The following is a 23138-nucleotide window of genomic DNA, read 5'->3' as shown; positions in this document are numbered from 1 at the left end:
TAAATTATAATAGATATTATATATATATATATATATATATATATATATATATATAAAAGGGTAAGAAGGGTGCATTAGTAATTTAATTTAGTTCATTAATGAAGTTAATAAATTATAATATATATTATTCATAATAATATCCCTTTTCTAAGGTTATTCAAATAGTGAATTAATTTTATTATCCTTTGATTTATTCAAATATATATGTTAAGGATTCAAATATATTTCTAATCAAAATAGGTTCCAGGTCTTTTTTCATTGCAATTGACATGGATGATACTCAACACGAGTTCGTTCAGATATGTAATAAATTTTGTTGTATTCAATTTTTATTTACAGATTTTGATCATTTAGAATTATGAAAGAATTAGGATCGGATATTTTTATTTTTATTTTTATTGGAACAATCATCCCTTCAGAATCATATAGAATAATCGAATGAGTTTCAACTGTTTCAAGGTATTGTAGTTTCCAAGCAATCATTTCCTTTATTCTTTTTCTGCTCTAACACCGCTTGAACCTTGTCAACTTTCTTATTGGACCTAAGAACCATTTCTTTTATTAATATATTTAATGGTTTTGGCTTTTTCTTATCTGGTGTTGCTATTGCATAATATTTTATCTTATTGTTTTTAACACTCGTATTAGAATAATTATTTGATATACTGGCTGTTCGTTTTATGTTTCATCAACTTAATGTATTTCTTGTTGTTGCACCATTTCCACTATCGTAGATTGTGGTGGAACATTGGTTGCCCCTACACAGAAAGAAGTTAAGATAATCATTAATTTAGGCACAACAAATTAACATATCTGAAAGCACAATGCAATTTAGTATGTTAAAAAAATTTATTCTTTTTTGCATCCAATAATATTAGTTTTTTTATAAGACATAGAGTATACATATTCTACCAGATTATCAGCACACTAACTATGCAATAAAATCATAACGCACATTCATTCTACCATAACACATAGCTACATCACATTATACACCAATTACTCTGTACCAAAAAAAAGCCAACATTTTTCACATTAGAGTTCATACTGAAATACATTTGTGATGAACTATTCTTTATGAATCAGTTCAATTCCACCAGAATTCTCATACAACACATGCTTCACGAATATTAAAAAAAATACTTTAAATCATAAACCATCCTCTACATATTATATCAGACCTCAAAACAAACAATCTTAAAAATCAATTCTTTCAGAATCTACTATATTCCAGTAGAATTTTGACACAAAAACAAAATTCATGAAGTTTTAAAAAACGAAAAAACAAAACTTTTAATCATAAATAATAAACTACATTTTATTGCTTACATGGGATATTAAACACACCTAAAGTTCCAGAAAATTATGCATAACAAACCCCAAACTAAGAACAGACAGAAAAACTAAAAAAAACCCAAACTCTTTTTGTTGTTGTAAAATCTAAAAAAAAGTACCTTGAGGAGGTGCAACGAATCAACATCGTCTAAATTCAAAGCAGTGTCGGGTGTATTCTTGTATTTCGACTTGAATTCCTTATCGAATATTGAACTTGATCTTCGACTCGTCATTCTTTAAAAATATTTTCAATCTGTTGTATGTAATTACCACACACTTTGTATCCTCACATCTTGAATTCTTGTTTATAATGTACTATGATTATTAATTCTTCTTTATCGACCCCTAATTTTGAACAATTTTGCTCTGATTTCTTCACCGGTACATCCTTCACACTTTGTTACTAGGTGCGTTATTAATGGAGAATGCAATCAGCTTTTCCCAATATATTCGGTGTTACCTTGTTTAATGCACATGTAAAATTACATTAATAGCCTTTGGCAACCGTTTATTCCTATTAGAACGTTTTTTTTTAATATAATAATATTAACTAGGTGTGAGACCCATGTATTACATGGGTTTAATTGAAAAAAAAATTAAATATGAAAATTTAACAATTTGAAAATTTTGAATTTATAAGAAAAATAAGAAAAAACTTGAATTATTAAAATTAATGAGGCTTTAATGTATTGAATACATTACACATATAAATCATTTGTAATAAATAACTTACATATATATTACCTTACATATTAAATATGAAATTCTAATTAATAAAATGAAAAAAACAATAAAATGACAAGTGGAAAATAGAAAATTTAAAAATTCTAGAAAATGTCATGTGTCCAAATGAAAGAGAAGATGACATGTGGCAAAAAAAAACTTTCATTTATTAGAGTAGATACCACACTTTCCAATTATAAGATAAGTTATTGGCTCACATTTAAGTTTTAACCATACATCCACACAATATTTACCATCCACATTATAACCTAACCCATATATATATATATATATATATATATATATATATATATATATATATATACACACACACACACACTTAGGTTATTCTATTTTAACTAATTATTGTGCGGATATTATATGCTATGAGAATTACTAAGATAATAAGTTGTTTAGCAATGCGAATACGTTTAATCTTACATAACTATTGTCATTAACACACATTATCACTAATTAAATCGTCTATAAGGTTATTATACACTTATTATTATTATTCTCATTTCTGTTAGAATGTTTGTCAGAATGTTTATTGGGTCGTATTCTGTCAGAATAAAAATGAGTGAAAAACGATGTGTAGGAACAAAAATAAATAATAATTATCGAGAATGCATGAACATGACGATATTTTTATAAGGTTGAACATATTTGCATTGCTAAACAACTTATTCTCTTAGTAATTCTCATAGGATACGATATCCGCACAATAATTAGTTAGAATACTTGAATATATATATATATATATATATATATATATATATATATATATATATATATATATATATATATATATATATATATATCCAGAATCTTGTACGAATCCATATTTTCCCACAAACCATTCTTAAAATGTAAACTATTTTGTGTGATATTTTTTTTTCAAAAAAAAATTGACATAAAGCACCAAACTGGTACTATAAGTCAAAGATTTCAGTTTGTTTAATGATAAGTTGACACGACACGAAACCAAAATTAGAATTGGTAAAGTTGTGGTTCAAACCTTAAAACAAGAAATGATCTGTTTATTTGCAGCTTTTTTTAAATCTTTTAGGTAAACTAAGAATGCTTAAAACCAAAACCAAATGTAAATTATTATTTTTTGGATAGGATCGTTCTATAATGTGAAAGCCGTTAATTAATTGCATATTCGATAATAAGGATGTAAGTTGTTCCGGATCCAGACTAACTGAAAACTAGTTAAAGAGTGAATGGGAAACCGAGAACTGAACCGAATACCACTAACTGCTTTCAGTTCGGTTGTAGTAGGAAATTTGTTATCTAAGAAGGTATTCGGTAGCAAAACCGACCCGAACATGACTGAAACCGAAAAAACAGAAAACCAAAATTGATAGATTCGGGAACCAAGAACCGGTTTTCTGCTAAAAAGTTCATCTATAATCCATAACCTCACTCCCACACTTCCCCTTCAAAGTGACTTTATCATCTAATTCTTTAAACTTATTGTGAATTTTGATCATTTGCTTCCCAAACTACTACTCATTCTCATTTTTTCACTTTTTTTTCTACCTCGATCCTACCATTCCAATATATTTAGTTTTTCAATCTAATACAACACGATATATTTACAACGCCAAAACCCTAACAGAAAATAAACATTAATACGAAACATGATAATTAAACGGGTCTCAATTAAAGTCAAATTATTTCAACCCGCATGGAGACAACACATTTGTGACCTCTACTCCTTAAGGCCATGAACATGACTACTAATATTACCCATATATTGCATGATCTACCTAACAAGTGAGAAGATATGATCATTCATAGGATATATGCAAGTGCTCTCACAATGAGTTTCTCCAAAAAGGATAATGAAAATATGAAATATTATCATCTTCATCTCTAACCACTTGCAAACAAAAAAAAAAAAAAAAAGGATTAAAACGCGATATACTTTTATTAGAAGATTATACAGTTACATCCCTTCAAGTATCCACCAACAACAGAAATAACCTTACAAAAATAAAAATAACAATTCCACCCTTCTATTTCCACCCCCAAACTTAAAGCCGAGCTTTTACGAGATCCCGGCTAACCAAGCTGAGCACGCCACACAGCTCCGGGTACAACGACTTCCGTATCTCGGCGTAAACCTCGCCGTCCCACTTCCTCTTAGTCAACTCCTCCGCCATATGCACACCAGCCTCCACCGCCTTCTCCCCGTTATCATACGCCGAATCAATTAAACCCTTTGCCACCGCTTCCTCCGCCTTGACCCTCACCCCACGCAACAATACATCCCGCCGGACATCCGGCCTCGCAACCTTCGATTTCATCAACGCCGTGAAATACCCAGGTAAAGTCATCCCTATATCGACCTCACTCATGTACAAAATCCCCCGATCGCGACGCATCAAGACGTAGTCGTGGCTCATCGCGAGCATCAGCCCTGCAGCGGCGGCGTGGCCAGTGACGACGGCGATTGTTGGCATAGGGAGGGAGATGAAGTCGGCGACTACATCCTTGAAGAGTTCCACCATGTGACGGAGGAGGTTAACTGCTTCCGAAGGAGATCCTCCTGAGGCGGATTTGGCCCAGGCGAGATCGAAACCGTTGGAGAAGAATTTACCTTCGGCGACGGTGATAAGGGCGGTGCCGCGAGTGGATTGAGACTTGGCTTCGGAAAGAGCGGATCGGATGGAGGCGATGAGAGTAGGGTTCAGACGATGTTCATCGCCGCCGTCGCCGGTTAAAGTGAGGATGAAGATGTTGCCTCTCTTATCTAGAGTGCACATATCGCCGGCCGGAATTTAGATCTGTTGTTTTTTTTGCACCCGGTTCAATGGTGATAGTGTATATTAATTTCATTTATATCCTTACAAATTTTAAAATTACGTCATTCTAAAACTATAAATTCATATACTCGTATTTTAATTAATATTAAATCAATTTAATACTAAAAAACTTATTTGAAAAATCAAAATACCATATGATATTATTAAAATATCCTTATATCTCTTTTTTAAACTAGTAATCATCTGAAAGAAAATCCTAATTGTTCTTCTCTTACAAAATTTGTCGTACTAGTTCTTGAAAATTTTGTTCTGTCCGCACACATATTATTTCGATGGTGTACAAACCTATTACACTAAACCCCACCCAAAAAAATCTTAAAAGAACAATAAAAGCAAACACTTAATTTATATTACAAAATAAATAAATTGTGTGTAAGCTCAAAAAAGATAACATTTTACAGAAATGAGGTAGACGGAGAGATTAATTAGACTTAGAATAAAATAAAATAAAGGAAGCAATTCAGCAAAAATATGTAGGGATTGACAGTTTGAAAATCACATGCATTGCCCCAAACCCAAGAAGAAACTATATTTTCAAATAAATACAATGAAGAACTCAAATTCGATAACAATGGAACACTTAGGAAGTTTTCCGATGTCGGTGATGTTTACTTCATGGGTCGAGTGGTTAATATTTTAAAAAAGATTTGGAAATGATAGTTTGGTAATATCATATAATATTTTGATTTTTAGATAATATTTTTAATATTAAATTAGTTTAATCCTAATTAAAATATGAGTTTGGATACAATGTAATTTTTATAGTTTGATATTAATGTAATATTAAAAGTTTGTAAGGATATGAATGAAATTTACTTATTTTTCTTATTTATTTATTAAAATTTAAACCAGGTGAAAACCATGTAGTTTTGTTTGATACTTTGTAATGGTGATACCTTAAATTTTTTTGGTATATATTAGGAGTGTACATCTAATCGCACAAACCGCATAAACCGCCCGCACCGCACCACATCGCACTGCATAATGCGGTTTTGGACGCTCGTGGTGCGGTTTATAGCTACCAAACTGCGGTTCAAACCGCACTGCAAAATACCATATATATATATATATATATATATATATATATATATATATATATATATATATATATATATATATATATATATATATATATATATATATATATGAGATTTCTACATACACATACATACACACACACACACACATATATATATATATATATATATATATATATATACATACACAAACACACATACAACACGCTAGATGTCTACCACTTTTAATACCCTTAATAATGTTTATGAGATTTCGATTGATAAACATGAGCCAAATTGGGAAACCAACTATATCAAAAATATGTGTTTACACTTTACAGTACCATAAGTTTATATTATAATTTTAAAATATTATAAAATATTTTGATGTTATAGATAAAGAAGATGCTTATACAGACAATTAATCTTTTCTTCATAGAATATAAAGCATCACACGTTTATTATGTTTAAAACTAAATTTAATATTTATGTTTATGAAACCGCACAAAAACTGCAAAACCGTCCGCACAAAACCGCACCGCATAACGCGGTTTATTACCTTTGTGGTGCGGTCTGCGATTCCCGTAAATAACAAACCGCATATGCGGTACGGTTTGCGGTTTGAGGATAAACCGCACCGCGAACACCCCTAGTATATATATGTCTAGAGGTTGTCGTCAAAAGTTAGAACTAATTAAACTTACTTAAATTCAATTTCGTCATTTTAGTTACCCATATGAGTCGGTTTTGTCAATTAAATTTTATTAAATTTATTTTCATACGAAAAAGTCATTTGATTTGAACTCGTCATTTTAGTTACCCATATGAATTGTTTTTGTCAATTGAATTTTATTAAATCTTAAATATTACTAAAAGAGAAACCTTATGACATCATCTTAAATAATCTGGACCATTGATTGTTTTTTAATCTTATTTTTTTCACCCTTAGATCAAATTGCTGACATCATCTTCCCCATATGGAATGTATTTAATTCCAATAAATGCTTTCCAATCATCAATCAATAACTTACATTCGTTGAAATTGAATGTATTTAATTCCAATAAAAGTTTTCCATATTTTACATCTTGAATTTCCAGTTATTAAGATTTTAATATGGTTAATGTTAAAAATATATTACTAACAAATCATTTCAATCAAGGCCTTAATATCAACCATTAATATAAATCCGCTTATATTAGTAAACCATTAATATAAAATCTTTTTTATTAGGAAATCATTAATACCGAAAAATCATATTCAAATTATCACATACATATACGATTCATCATTGAATCCGCGACTCACATTTATTTTCAATCGTTTCTTTTCTTCAAACCTTCTCCTACAACATCGTTAATATTGTTTATAACTTACATCATCATTCTCTGCTATAAACATTCGCTCTTGTGCGCTAGAAGTTCCGTAACTTCTTTCGCTTTTTATATTTTTTTCGATTATTTTTTGTTCCTATATCAAATGTATGTATTCATATATTTCGATTTTCTTTGTCACAAATTACATGAAATATACTTTTCTGAAACTTTTCAAATAAACATGAAAAGATATTAGGTACCTTTAACAAAACAAAAATTAACTATCTTGGGAACTAACATTAATTACGAAAATGTTACTTTTATATATTAGAGATGATTATGATTTTTTTTTAATTTTTATGTCATAAGAATCCGGTTAATTTTGGTATGATTTTAAAATATCATTGAAATTATTATGTTTTTGTATATCATATCAACATACTTTTTTATCTTTGTATAGTAACAATAAAATTTATTAATTTACACAACAAATATAGATATTTCAAATTTTGTAATATTATTATAGCATTTATATTTATAATCAATTTAAAATAAACCAATCATGATTTAGAAAAGAATCTCCATTGATGATATACTAAAATTAAATCTATATAACATTTAACATTTTATAAATTATATTACATAACTTTATTTGAATAAATGAAATAGTTGTCAATATTTAATGAAATAGAAAAAACGGTATATTGGTTGTCAATATATGTTTAAATTAGGTAACATTATTATGCAAGGAACGTCTAATTAAAATGCTTATAAATATATAAATATCATAACTATATGAGACGAGGAAAGCCGTTCAACTAATAAAATAAAAAATGATGTCTACAAAGAGATCTTTCAATGATTATATATATTTATCGTTTTCAATGTATTTTCTATACATTTCAATAATACCAATAACCATATATTTTTTTATAATAATTATACAATATCTATAAACGATTATATATTTTTTTATGCGTTTCCCGCGTTTAACGCGGGCTATAATCTAGTTTATTTTCATACCAAAAGGTCATTTGATTTGATCAAACGGACCGATTGATCATATACTTGGGGTTTCATATTTATTTAATAAATTATTATTATTATTATTATTATAGAATTTTTGCAATAAAGTTCTACAAGTAATTATAAATAGCCCAATAAAATCACACAGAAAACCATAACTATTTTATAAAATGGTGTCTTGCAAGAGCGCCAAAAAACTCTAGAGTAATAAATTGTTACAAGACCAAGGGAAAATAACTGAAAATTAACCAATTGTAGATTTTATTCATATTTGGTTTTTTTTTTGTGCGCAATATACCATCAAACTTGTTATTTGTGTTCATCATAACTTTTTGGATATCACAAAAAGATAACCAACTGTTGATTTTGTTTACATTTGGTTCTTTTTTTTTGTACGTAACATATCATCAAACTTATTATTTGTGTTCATCATAATCCTATCATTTTGACTGACTATTACAGGTCATAGTCATTTCCTTTTCCCAAATGAATGAATAAAAAACCTCCTTACCAAATGAAAATCAGTCTAAGAAAATCAAACTAAGATTTTTTTCATAATGCTCCATTCCGTTCATTTTTTTGATAACTGCATACCAAATGCTATCTTAGACATTACACATTAGACTAGACAACAACATACTTTTTTAGCAATGTCAAAAACAGATTTGATTGCAAATAAAAGAGTAAATTACACAAATGGTCCCTATAGTTTGGGGCAATTTGTACATTTGGTCCATAACTTATTTTTTTTAACTCAAAAAGTCTCTACTGTTTGTTTTTATTATACGTTTGATCTCTATTGTTTGTTTTTGTTACACGATTGGTCTCTGTCTTACTTAAAAAAACTATTATTTAAATTGGATAAATTGATGGGGTGGTAAGGTAAGATGAGAAAGGTAGGGTTGGAGGTGTGTTTATTAAAATAAATTAAAAAATCAAGGTCAAAATTGTCTTTTTAAGTAAGACAAAGACCAAACGTGTAACAAAAACAAACAGTAGAAAACTTCTGAGTTAAAAAAATAAATTAGAGATCAAACACGCAAATTACCGTAAACCATAGGGACCATTCGTGTAATTTACTCCAAATAAAAGTAGCATATCAAGGTTTTACATCAACTAAAACCACAATCACTTGTAAGAAGCTTAAAAGAATCAAAACCAAAAAACAAAAAAATCCATCTAAAGAATACCTTTCCCACATTAAGAAAAATATCCAATTAACGTTTGGCAATAAATAAAATTGAAATTACATCGAACAAAAGAGAATTACAACGAAAATCATCGAACCAAAAACGTTCTAGAAAGGCTTACACAACATGAGCTTCAAAAAATCCGAACCTTGGAAGCACATTCTAGAAACAAAAAATAATAAGAGTACCAAATCATTTTGTCCATGAATCTAAATTGTCTTTGTTTTTATAGCCTTCTTCTTTATTAACTTCCTTGGAAGCACTGTTTTCATTCCAAGAAAAAACAAAAGTGCCCCTAGTAATGCAAGACTCTGCCAAAAAAAAAAAAGCAAAATCAATATAACTTTATTGTTACACAAAACACGATAAAACAAAACAAGCTTTACTGTGTTTGATGTGTATTGGACTGATGTCAATAGAACAAAAAGTACAATTTTGTCTCACCCAAAAGGGAAATGATATTTCCACTTACGGTTTTTGATTCATCTACTAAAAAAAATGTTTTGACTTTTATACCCCTTGTTGTGTTTCTCTCTCTTCAATTAAAACAATGGGTATTAAAGTCAAAACACATTTATTTTAAGTGGAGAATCAAAAACATAATGAAAATATCACAATTCACATCCCCACCCAAAAAGGTAAGAGAGTGATTTGCTCTTGATTTCTCGTATGTGCAAAAGACGAAAATGTCCTTCTACTTATAGAAAATATTATATATAAATTAAAGAAACCTGCACGAATTCTGGAAGAAGAACATGGAATTTTGGATCATCGGTTTCATAGTCGTAGAAGTCATGTAGCAATGGAGTCATAAATAAGATGTAATACATCTGCAAAATGCAAATGAAGAAAAAGATTTAACAAAGAAAAATTAATAAAAATAATTAATTATATTTATTTATTACCAGCAAATAGGCACCAGTCCTGCTGCCAAATACAAATAAAATCCCACCAACACCTTTAAGAGCCATTGAAGCCAAAACCACATGCTTAACCTGTATCAATATATATCTTCAAATTTTTAATCAACTTATTTAATTTTTCACACAATCATTTATTTGTGTATTATAGTATTTTACATTCATTTAATTCTTTCTATAACTACATTGTCCTTTCAACTTTTCAAGGCTTTGTGTCTTAAATTTTTTACCCTATGAAAGCATCATACTTTCAAAAAGAAATCTTATGTAGCAATATTGAAAAATCTACTAAGAACTTGTATCAACTACACTTGTTTTGAATTTGGATGAAATTGCTATAACTTGATAGATTTTTCAAACATCATTATTTATAAGCAAACAAATAGGAAAATGGAAACATCACCTAAGTGGGGTGTTTATTTAGCATTTTCTTTGATTTGGTTTACGACTTTAAGTTAATCGATGATAAGCAATTAGAGTCTCACATCAATTTTTGGCACTCCATTTCCAATTTTGGAGGCTAGAAATCTCTGAATAGAAGCAACTTTTGGAGCTAGTTCCTCTGCAGCAGGTCCACCATGGTCGCCAAAATCATTAAACCTGTTCAAAAACAGGTACACAAATTAAAGAGATTTGAATAAAACAGAGAGCATTCAAAAGCATTTAAGGAACGGAACTATCTTAAACAATTTCAGTTTCTAAAATGATCTATACTCTATCCCTTCAGAAGCGTTTTATAATCATGAAAAGTTAGAAAGGGTAATGAAGAATTTGAAGGTATTAGTGTTCTTAACGAAGCAGCCGATGAGCAGTTTATGCACCTGGATCGCCCCTTTCATGGCGATTAAACACGAAATCAAACGTCGGAAATCATTCATTCATATATCAAAATAACAGCCAGACGATACAAGCAATGGTTTTTACGAAAAGGGGTAACGAATCCTAAATAACAGGAAACGATAACATTCACAAAAACGAATTAGATTTGTGTTTGTATTTGCAAAATTAACATGAAATTCGCAAAACTTCGTCGGTAATCATGGTGATGGCGGATCCAACAACGCATAGTTTGGTACATTATGATGGTAGCAAGCGATTGGATCAGATTAAGAATGAAAAAGGTTGATGTAGATCTAAAGAGAGATTACGTACATTTGCCAAGCGGAGAGGATGAATAGAGAGGCAAAGAGGAGCCTTCCGAGGAAGGAAAAGAAACCCATTATCGTGTTTGAGTTTTTGAATCTGTAGTTGTGTTTGTGTATGGGTGCCTCAGGGAAAATCTGGGAGGCTGCTGCTGCTTGCTCGGAACCCGATGAAAGAGAAGAAATCAAAGTGGTTGGGTTCTTTCAGAGTTGCGAGGAGCCTATTTATGACACTGGTTTGATCTAATTGGAATTTGGAACTCTAAAAATGATTTTTTTACACAAATACCCCTCCCTCCACCATTTTTCATATGATTTCTTTAGCCAAAATAATAATAATAATAATAATAATAATAATAATAATAATAATAATAATAATCTTGTAGTCGACTTAAAATTGTTCGCCATTCAATAGATGAATGCTGCATAATTCGTTAAATAATGAACCATTGTAAATTAAAATTGTGTTTGGAACGATGATAGAGTTTGATGGAAAGAGAACTAACACTATTTATCTAAAGTATTTATTGAGTGTCACTCAAATTTGATCTTCTTTCATACTTCACAAGCACATGTGTGAAAAGTGTGGAAATTATGTTATCGTTAAACGAATAGTGTTAACCTAATCACTGTTGTAATAGACCTAAATGTGTAATAAAAATATGGTTTTGTTGTTTATAGGGTTTTAAACTATGAAATACATCCAAAATATCAATCAAGTCTTGGATTGATATAAATCTCTAATAAACGAACAGTTTCAGTATACATAAGGAATGAGTTAATACATACGATTGAAAAAGATATATGTATTAGACATTATTATGGGGTATCAATAGGCTCGCCACCTAGTCCATTAAAATATGAAAATTTGAACATAAAGAATGTTGAAAACGAAGTCCATATGCAAAAAATACGACTAGTTTAAAATATGAACAACCAGGTAATAGTTCACCGCCTGATAGATGTCAAAACTCGACTTTAGATGCAAAGGGGGCATCTTAGGAAATGAATTTTTATTCCATGTCACTTTTCTCATGAGTCTCATTCAGTTTAGGAAATTACCATGTTCTTAACTTTTTATGCCCGAAAATACCTCGAGTTGTTAAGGATAGGATTGAACGGCTAAGGTTCGCCTTCTTCCTTAAGTAATCTCCGTACGATCTATATCGAAAAATTAGTTATAAATTACGAATCAGGTTTTGATGTGGTATTTGATTCAAGAGCTAACTTTTCTGTCACGTGTCATATCGACCCTTTTACGAAGTGAAAGTTCATGACTATAAACGGATAATGTCTGAAAAATACTTTCAAACGCTTCGTTAAGATAGCTACGCTATTTCTTCGCGAATGGAAATCGAACCGTTTTCTTAGAGAAACGTCTAGTATTTGATTTTATTAACGAATATGTCGCCTCTCAAATTTTCACGAAATCATGTCGCCAGGACTGGATAAGGTTGAAAGCTAGGTTGATTTTGGACCGATGCCATTTACTATGAATAGAGGAGAGCCCCTCCATAAAATCCTCACACCTCTCTCTCTCTCCTTAAATTGGTTTCTCTCTCTCTCTCTCTCTCTCTCTCTCTCTCAGGTTTCGATCACTAGTGTTGTGATATGTCTTCGAGCTTAACGTCGTCTGTTGTGGTTTTGCCTGAGTTAAGCCTGAGAACACAAAAAAGAAAGAACTAACATTATTCGTCGTTGGGGATGGGGTCCCGGAACGAGACTCTGACGGTCTAGTCGATAGTTGTATGGGGGGAATTAGGGTTTAGTTTGAGATAAAGATAGAGAGAGAGAGAGAGGTGTTCCCTTCTTCTGGAGAAGAAGGGCTTCCTCTATACCTGTCATCGGGGGAGCATGTCCCCGATAATACTTTTTGTCTTGTCTAGACTGCCAAGGCGTAGAGCCATCCCATTGGCTGATCGTACACCGCTAGCGTTTACCTGCTATTGGTGCAGAACCGCCGAAGAGTAGCGCTCTGAGCACTCCACGTGTCACTCTGGGGAGTGGTTGGTACTGTTTTAGCTTGTTATGGACTGGAGCCAATAGTTATGAGTCGGACCTTGGCGTTAGAACTCTAGGGCCTAAGTAAGAGGTTGCGAGGGCGAGGGCCCGACCTAGTACTTAAGCTAGGTAGCGACTGTTAGCTAGGTCTTCCTTTAGATAATCGTCCCATTATCTTTAACGTATTCTTAGAGGGATATATTAATAAGTCCCATAGGCTAGTAAACGTTAGCGTTAGCCTTGGGTAGCTAAGTTGTTCTAACTTAGATCAAGGCACATCGGCAAGGATGGTTTTGAGTACGTCTACTGACGTAACGGGGTCGGTTGCGCAGACGGTTTTTACTGGGACAACCAACTGATTATTCCGCTTTGTATTTAAAATTCCCCTTTACTAGGATAAGTTTTGATCTTTGTACCTCATATGATTCAATTGTCTTAGTCTTATTCTGTGTGACATTCTTTTCTAACTGTTTTCTGTTCGAGATTTATAATGATGTTCTTGCGATTTAGGAGTGACCCGACACCAGAAGAGTTCGAGTCTCTTCAGTTTTGGTTTGGGTTTATGCCTGAACACGGAGTGTAATTTCCAAAGAAAGGGGCTATTTTTAACCAGCCTCCAACAGAAAAGGTTGGAGTCATTGTGTTGATTTTCGAAGCGAGTCTTTGGCTGCCAATATCGGATTTCTTTGATGAGGTTATACGTGAGTATGGATTCTTTGTGGATGATCTCACTCCTAATGTCGTTAACAAGATTGACGGGTTTGATTTGGCCTGTCGAACCTTAGGTGTACTTCCTCAACTCCGGGTGTCCCAGTTCTTCTTTAACTCGTCCACCCAGTCTGTCGTACATACTTCCTCTCAGCGGCACGATACTCATTCGTTTCTTGTTAACCAGAGGGCTCCTCGAAAGAACTGACAGGACCGGTAGTTATGGGATAACAGCGACCTGATTGGTCATGGCTATCCTTGTGTGATCATCTCTTCGGATCGAGCACCTCAGCTATCGGGTGCTAGTTTGTCTGTGGTTGAAGCGTTGAAAGGATCTACTTTTGAAGGGTTTTGAGCATAACATACAATCCAAATGTGTGTATGCAACCCTAGTTTGTAGGATTTATGTTTTCACTATTAGGCATGCAAGTATTGAACACAAATACAATAAACCCTAGGAAGCAACTATCACTATCGAAAATAAGAATAAACTAGGGTTTAGATACATAACTTTTAAAATTTAAATATCAAAAATTTATATCTAACTAATATAAAATTTACCATACTTAAAGGTAAAAATATGTTTTTTTTTTTGGTTTTATAAGTACGGTAAAATTTATATTGATTTGATATAAACTTTTTATATATAAATTTTAAAAAACTATTTAGTTTTATCGAATTTTGAATATATATTTATATTTCATATGCTAATAATTTTAAGGACTTTTCTGCAAAATATTTATAAAATAAAGGGTTTTTTTCACAAATAATATTTAATGGTAATTTGGAAACTTGCTATTACAAATAAAAAAAAAAGACAAAACCAATAACAAAAAATGACAAGTTTGCGATATAAACAAACAAAAAATCTGTCAGAAGATAAAACCGACATTTTCGATCAAACTTAAGACTTTTTATGACATTATTCGAAAATCTATATTTTCAAAGTTTTCTAAACAATTTTTGTCTCTCACACACACACACACACACACATATATATATATATATATATATATATATATATATATATATATATATATATATATATGGTATTTGATGAATATCTTTTAAAATATTCTTTTAATAAATTTACAAAAATATAGTCCTTAAAGTAAAATTACAGGCCCAACCACTTTGGGCTCCGGGGTACTGGCCCAAAAACTGGGATACGACCAGGGCAGGCAGGGCCGCTTTACTCGGTTATGTTAGCGATCTCAGGGCATCCGGCCACTGTAACTCTGTAAACTGCAACCTCAAAACCATCAAGGTTCGAAGAGCTTCATCAGCTTCTCTTTTGCAACCATGGAGGAAGAAGCAAAAGAGCAGCAGATTGCGAGAAAGAAAGTAGCAGTGTTGCCATGGATGCGAAGTCCAGTTGATGTTAGTTCGTTTGAAAACTGCCCCCTTACTCAGCTTCCATTTCTCAATCCAAGGTAACAAACATCTCTCTCATTCGATTACTTTACGCTTTTGTTTATGCCGCTTATCAAATACTTTTCAATCGACGAAATATGTCCAAAATTGTTTCTTCATTCCTGTTTCTCCGAATATTGAATTAGGCTGGAGGCGGCTTTGTGCAATAGTGGAATCGATTCGCTTTTTCCTGTTCAAGTAGCGGTTTGGCAAGAAACCATGGGCCCTGGTTCCTTTGAGAGAGACCTTTGTGTGAATTCACCTACAGGAAGTGGGAAAACATTAGCCTACGCATTGCCAATTGTACAAACGCTTTCATCTCGTTCTGTCAAATGTCTTCGAGCTTTAGTGGTTTTACCCACTCGTGATTTAGCGTTGCAGGTTAGACATATCCTTCCTTCAGATTTACATAAAATGCTTTCATAAGTGAATCAATGTAAAGAAGATCAAATTTATTTGTTAGGTGAGGGATGTTTTTGCCACAATTGCCCCTGCAGTGGGGTTATCTGTTGGTTTGGCAGTAGGGCAATCTTCAATATCAGAAGAAATCTCAATGCTTATTGAGAGACCAAAACTTGAAGCAGGTATATGTTATGATCCACATCATCATCCCATTGAGTTACAAAGTGCTGTTGATATATTAGTAGCAACACCTGGAAGACTAATGGATCATATTAACAACACCAAAGGTTTTACACTCGAGCATCTTCGTTTTTTGGTAAGTTTTTTAGTAATTTCAGTACCCTTGAGGGGTAAATTTGTCATTTAGACCCCATATCTTATGTACGATACTATCACATGACTTGACAGAACAGATTGTACTGTGTTTGGTATGTATTGGATTGACACTGATGTTAGTGGGACAAATTATCCTTTTCCTACCTAAAAAGTGGATCTTGAGCTCTTGTCTGTGTAAAAGACGTTAATGCCCTCCTCATTTTCATCATTGAAAATAGCTCTAGAAAGCTTGTCCAGACTTCAAGGAACATTTTTTTTTGCATGTACTTATTTTTCTGCTTGAGTTTTTGTTAAAAATTCATGTTGTGTTGGTAATTCGACTATCCTTGAGGGGTAAACATGTAATTTAGGCGCTTTTTGTTACATGACAAAACAAAACAGAACAAGTTGTATTGCGTTTGATATGCATTGGAATATTGGATTGACATTGATGTCAATGGGACAAAAATTACCATTTTATCTCTTGTGTGTGTAAAAGACGTAAACGCCCTTATCATTGAAAATAGGTCTAGAAAGCTTGTGAAGTGGACATTTTTTATTGGTAATTTGATGATGACAAGATAGATTGCTTAGGTAATCATATCTCTCATATATGTAAAAGACGTAAATGCCCTCATTATATTTCAGGTAGTTGATGAAACGGATAGATTGCTTAGGGAATCATATCAGTCATGGCTTCCTATGGTTCTTCAATGCACCAACTCTACTGTTGATGCCTTTTTTTCCAATCCTTCTACATTTGGTTCCTTGAAGACTGTAAGGAGAATGTAAGTGGCAATTCTTATACTTTTCAATTAACCAGGGACCATTTCCGTAGTTTTTTAAACTACATGGACTATTTCTAGTAACTTTGTGAAACATAGTGACAATTTCCGTAAATTTTGTATTAAGCAAGGATCACACAGACCATTTCTGTATTATTTTCTAATTCAGAAGGGTCCATAACTCCATTTCACCATCATTTCAGTAATAATTTAATAACATATTAGGAAGCAGGGACCATTTCTACAAATATTTAATAATACAAGGACGAAACTTGTAATTTCAGTGGTGTAGAAAGGGGATTCAAGAACAAAGCTTACCCAAGGCTTATGAAGATGGTTTTATCCGCAACATTAACTCAAGATCCAACCAAACTTTCTCAACTTCAATTGCATCATCCTTTGTTCTTGACAACCGGACACATACGATATAAGCTTCCAGAACATCTCCACTCCTTCAAATTGGTATATAATAATAATATTTTATGGGTTAAGATTTTAATAATAATTTTACAAATTTAAATTTGTTTTTTTTGTTCTATTGTGAAGATATGTGAACAACAGATGAAGCCTCTTTACCTTGTTTCCCTTTTGAAAAATTTACAAGGGGAAAAGTGTATTGTTTTCACTTCTTCAGTTGAGTCGACTCACCGACTTTGCACTTTGCTTAAGTTTTTTGGAGATTTGGGAATTAAAATCAAGGAATATTCGGGTCATCAACATCAAACCTTGAGAAGGTAAGTTTTAGAGTAAATTACACGAATGGTCCCTATGGTTTAGGGTAATTTGTGCATTTGGTCCCTAGTTTATATTTTTAACTCGGAAGGTCCCTATTGTTGGTTTTTGTTACGTGCTTGGTCCCTGTCATACATAAAAAGACTATTTTACCCTTGATTTTTTAATCTATTTAAATAAACACACCCCCAACCCCACCCCTCTCACCTTACCTTACCTGCCCCATCATTTTTTCCTATTTAAATAATAGTCGTTTTGGGTAAGACAGGGACCAAACGCGTAACAAAAACAAACAGTAGGGACCTTCCGAGTTAAAAAAATATGTTAGGGATCAAACGCGCAAATTACCCCAAACCATAGGGACCATTCGTGTAATTTACTCTAAGTTTTATTTATTTCTCAATTATTAATTCATCTTATTAAAATATTGTTTTTTTTATATATAGCAAGACATTGAGGGCATTTAGGGAAGGTGGAGTACAAGTGGTGGTGTCGTCTGATGCAATGACACGTGGCATGGATGTGGAAGGGGTTAGAAATGTAATTAATTATGATAAGCCGCCATACATCAAGACATATATTCATCGTGCTGGGAGAACTGCAAGAGCTGGGAATTCAGGCCGTTGCTTCACCTTGTTACACCAAGACGAAGTACTTTTTTTTTTTTTATTTAATCAAAAAGACCAAAATACCCTTGGTTCAATTCATTTGAGAGATTAATTCTGTTATTGTACTTATTGTTTCAGGTGAAGCAATTCAAGAAGCTTTTGAAGAAAGCCGACATTGATTCTTGTCCTGTTCATACACTTCCATCTGATTCGATTGAATCCCTAAGATCCACCTATGATGCTGGTAATTTTACGAATTTGCCCTCGTTTGTTGAATCCTATACTTTGTTTCTTTAGCTTTAAGTTTGGTGTTGTGTTTTTGTGTGTGAAGCTTTGGAGAAACTAAAAGAGAACGTTGAAATGGAAGCATTTAAGAAACGTAAGCTTGGATTCAAGTCTTCAAGCAAGATGAAAAAACGCTGATTTATGCTTAAAAATATATAGTGTTGTATTATTATTATTATTATTATTATTATGTTTTTTTTTAAAGGAAATTTTGATTTTTGTAGCAACAGTTGTTTCATCATCTTTAATTGATTTTTTACCTCAACTACATTTGCATATTACTTTCACCCCTTAAGGTTCTCCATGATGAATATTTTGTTCTTTTGGACGAATATGTTTGATTCATATATACATAAACATGTTATAGTTTCCAATCCCTATTTAACACAACTTTGCAATTAAGATCTTCCGCATTATCTACCCTAAGAAACCGAAGAAAGTTAAAACATTTTCCATTTTTAGATATTCTACGTGTAATGAAAACATAAAAAATGGTACTGTATTTTGCACACAATGTGAACCCAATCAAGATTAGAAAGTGGAAGAAGTGGAATTAAAAGTGATCATCGCCAAACATTAAACAATTGAAATCCGGTTTTACACAACGGCCGCTTAACAATAAATAATTTATTTATATTATAAAACAATTTATTTAAGAAAAAGTTGTATTGATTAACCATATGCGGTACCAAAACAAATAAACTTGTAAGTTGTTAATATTAAGGTTTTAATTTTGTCCATATTAGGTGTTTTTTTTATTTTTTTTTATTTATTTATTTTTTTTTTTTGAATATTGCACCAACATGGTTGTTATAACCGTTTGAAAAGGGTAATAAGGTTTTAATTTTGTCTACGTTAGAACCTTATTTTTAATAATTTTATCATTTCATCTAAATCTTTTATAATTTATATTAGTATCTAGTTAGATGTCTTGATCATTTCATCTTCTCATTTTAGTCGCCTATTCGCCACAACCACGGTTTCAATTGAAAGGTTACATAACAATTTTTTTTGTCATTTTTACGAAAAAAAAAAGAAAAGAAAAACTAATAATAATCAAAGTCTTAATGAGTAAAGCTATGTTTGGTCCGCCATAGCTAGCTGATATGCTAGTTTATTTTTCGATATTTTTTAAGTTGTTATATTCGGCAAACCAAAAAGTAGCTTATAAGCTAGCGTTTTAAAAAGCTATTTAAACGAGTTTTTTAAAAGTTATTTTAAATTTTTTTCAAATATACCCCTTAATTAATTAAGAAAACATATTTTTTAAATGTTCTTTTATGTCATTATATAAATTTCAGATAGTTTATAAGCCAGTGGCGGAGCCAGGGTCAAAGTAAAAAAGTATCCCTAACAAGTAATGAGGTATTCCCAATAAGTAATAGCGTATCGGGGCTACCCCATTACTGTCGGGATACTCTTTTGCTTTGACAATGGCTCTGCCACTGGCTTATAAGCTATCTAAATGTATATAATGACATAAAATGACATTTAAAAAGTATGTTTTCTTAATTAATTAAGGGGTATAGTTGGAAAATTAAAAAAAAATCTTTTAAAAAACTAGTGAACTAGCTTTTTTGCGTGCCAAACATTATAACTTTAAAAAAATCGTAAAATAAACTAGCTTATCAGCTAATTGTGGCGTGCTAAACATAACCTTAATCATTATGACTTTGATTATTATTAGTTTTTTTTTTAATGACAAAATAAATTGTTATGTAACCTTTCAATTGAATGTATGGTTGTGGTGAATGGAAACTAAAATGATAAGATGAAATGACATCTAATTAAATACTAATATAAATTGTAAAAGAGTTAGATGAAATGATCAAAATATTAAAAATAGGGACCTAATATGGACAAAATTAAAACCTTATTACCCCCTCTTTAAACGGTTATAACAACCATGTTGGTGGTAATATGTAAAAAAAAAACCTTAAAGACCTAATATGGACAATATTAAAACATTATTATCCTTTTTAAACGGTTATAACAACCACGTTGGTATAATATTCACAAAAAAAAATTAACGACTTAATATGGACAAAGTTAAAACCTTATTACCCTCCTAAGTCGTTCACCAATTTGTTTTCAAAGAAGTTATATAAGGTGCAATCTGTGACAAACTCCAATAAAGTAACATATTAAAATATTAAAATGAAACAGCTAATTCAAAACTATCAATTAAAATATCAAACCACAAGAAGCCCAAACTAGGTAGCCCAAACTATTTTTTGCAACAAAGGGTTAGCTTATTCGTGTTACTAATTCATAGTATACTAATAAAATTTTAGATAAATAGTCTCAAATACAATATAGGACGTAGAACATTTGAATAATGATGACACTAAAAAATAATGACACTCATATTTTAAAAGCGTTGTACCTAAAAGAAAAACATTTTTTTATGCTACGAGCCTAAATGTTACGGGACACCCTAACACTATATAGGTCTGAACATTCCTCAGCCAATGCTCAAACATTATGATGACCAATAAGTGAGTGAGTCATCTAGATATCTAGGTAGTACATTTTTCTTGAAATGAATATTGATATAAGAACACTTAAGTTTTTCAAAGAAAAAAAAGCAAAATATAACAATCTTACCTTAACATCATTTTTTTATTAGTTAAACATCATTTTTTTATTAGTTAAAGTTAGAACTTTACAAGTTTTTTTTACTACTTTTGCCCTTGCTAACTGCTATCATAGGTTTGTACGTTACTATGACATAAATTTTGCTAGAAAAACCCTTAATTTTATAAATCTTTTACATTTTTATCTTAAATATTTTTTTGTTTTTCTCATATTATATTTATTCATGCGGAAAAAATGTGTCTGTACATGAAAAAATACTTAACTACACATCTGTAACATTCTGAAATTCAGGTGCATCTCTTTAACACTTCTTCTTTATCAAGTTGTCAAGTTTAGCCCCTAAAGGAAAAAGTATGGCAATTGAGTACGCTGGGCGTACTGAAGAGTACACTGCGTGTACTGAAGAGTACGTTGCGCGTACTTGTAACACCGTAAATTTCAAAACAATTTTTCGCTTTTTATAAAAACATAATTCATTTTAACATTCATAAAAACATCAATGTTTGAAACTCAATACCTGACATATAAAAATCCCAAGATCTCATAACATAAAAATCCCGTGTGTGTACTGATCAAGCCGGCACCTTCCCACGGTCATCACTAGTACCTGAAACAAATAACACCAAACACTATAAGCACAAAGCTTAGTGAGTTTCCCCAAAATACCAGACATAGCACATATTAGCCACTCGAGGCTATAACTCTGTGGGTCCGTAGACCCTACTTTGTGAACCCTCTGGTTCTAACTCTGTGAACCTTCCGGTTCCAACTCTATAAGCATGCACACAATAAATCACATAGAAATAATGCAGTACAACACATAACATACATATAGCATACAAATACTCTATCACATAACTCTGATTACCTACTCAAGGTAAAGTATAGTGAGAAGACTCACCTCGTGTATCTCAATAACTCGCAAATCCCTGAAATCACTAGCGCTCGATCTCCCGAGCTATAGTCCTCCTATAACACAATATATCTCTAATTAACACTTTCACAACTAAGGTTGACTAACCCTATCAAGTCAACACTGGTCAAATCTGGTCAATGGTCAACGTTCAACTTTGACCGGACTCGGCGAGTGCACTAGAGCAACTCGGCGAGTCTATACGTGTTCACTGACTCCCTTGGATCCTCTCTTGACACGTCGAGTACTTCCCTAACTCGACGAGTTCCACCTGGCATGAATCACGGGGCCACCACGACTTAACTCGCCGAGTCTCAAGAACAACTCGGCGAGTTCCGGCTTGACTCAGCCCCCCTTTGACTCTCCCTGACTCACTGGGTCATCCCCCAACCCGGCGAGTCTACTCGCTGAACAATTTACGTGAAACCCAAACCCTACTCGCCGAGTCTCAAGAACAACTCGGCGAGTTCATGCCATGCATAAACTCTATTGACCTCCTGAGGTCAGATCTGTTTCCCCAAACCATAGATCTGGCCTTCCTAAGCATGAATGTCACGTAAAGTTCGAAACTTGATGCTTGTATAACCACAACAAGGCATAAAAAGGAGATTTGGTCCCAAAAATGACAACCTAAGTCCAATAACTCCATACTAACCCAAAAAGCTCCAAGGGTTAAGGTCTTTGGACCTCTTTGAGTCCAGATCCAAGGCACAAACTTGATTAGCGACTATTTGCTTCACATAATCACTCTCCAAAGGGGTTAGGAAACCCTAACTCTAAAGATCAACCCTAAAACTAAAGGAGGTTCGAACTATTAACTCAAAATGAAGCCTCTAGACTCTGGATCTGCTTGAATCTTACCTCCTCCTTTCTCTTGT

The 23138-nt window shown here is 32.1% G+C and overlaps 2 protein-coding genes and 1 pseudogene across 2 annotated transcripts; 1 reads left to right on the top strand and 2 right to left on the bottom strand.

Moving 5' to 3' along the window:
• Positions 1-3973: 3973 nt before the first annotated feature.
• LOC145093918 (enoyl-CoA delta isomerase 2, peroxisomal pseudogene) lies at positions 3974-4899 on the bottom strand (annotated as a pseudogene).
• Positions 4900-9422: 4523 nt separating this feature from the next.
• On the bottom strand, positions 9423-11712 carry LOC145093917 (uncharacterized). Its single transcript, XM_079032162.1, has 5 exons — positions 11511-11712; positions 10844-10958; positions 10344-10433; positions 10170-10268; positions 9423-9749 (listed from the first exon to the last, which is right to left on the bottom strand). The coding sequence occupies exons 1-5, from the start codon at positions 11576-11578 to the stop codon at positions 9648-9650; spliced, it is 474 nt and encodes a 157-aa protein (XP_078888288.1). The 5' UTR covers positions 11579-11712; the 3' UTR covers positions 9423-9647.
• A 3709-nt stretch (positions 11713-15421) lies between these two features.
• Positions 15422-19014, top strand: RH1 (RNA helicase 1). Its single transcript, XM_079032160.1, has 9 exons — positions 15422-15642; positions 15769-16003; positions 16086-16340; positions 16988-17127; positions 17409-17586; positions 17671-17858; positions 18303-18507; positions 18603-18708; positions 18796-19014. The coding sequence occupies exons 1-9, from the start codon at positions 15512-15514 to the stop codon at positions 18885-18887; spliced, it is 1530 nt and encodes a 509-aa protein (XP_078888286.1). The 5' UTR covers positions 15422-15511; the 3' UTR covers positions 18888-19014.
• Positions 19015-23138: the final 4124 nt, after the last annotated feature.

This window comes from Lactuca serriola, chromosome 3, assembly GCF_051521515.1.
Source record: "Lactuca serriola cultivar US96UC23 chromosome 3, Lser_US96UC23_V15, whole genome shotgun sequence".
Classification (NCBI taxonomy): Eukaryota; Viridiplantae; Streptophyta; class Magnoliopsida; order Asterales; family Asteraceae; genus Lactuca; species Lactuca serriola.
This window is presented reverse-complemented; position numbering and strand designations above follow the sequence as displayed.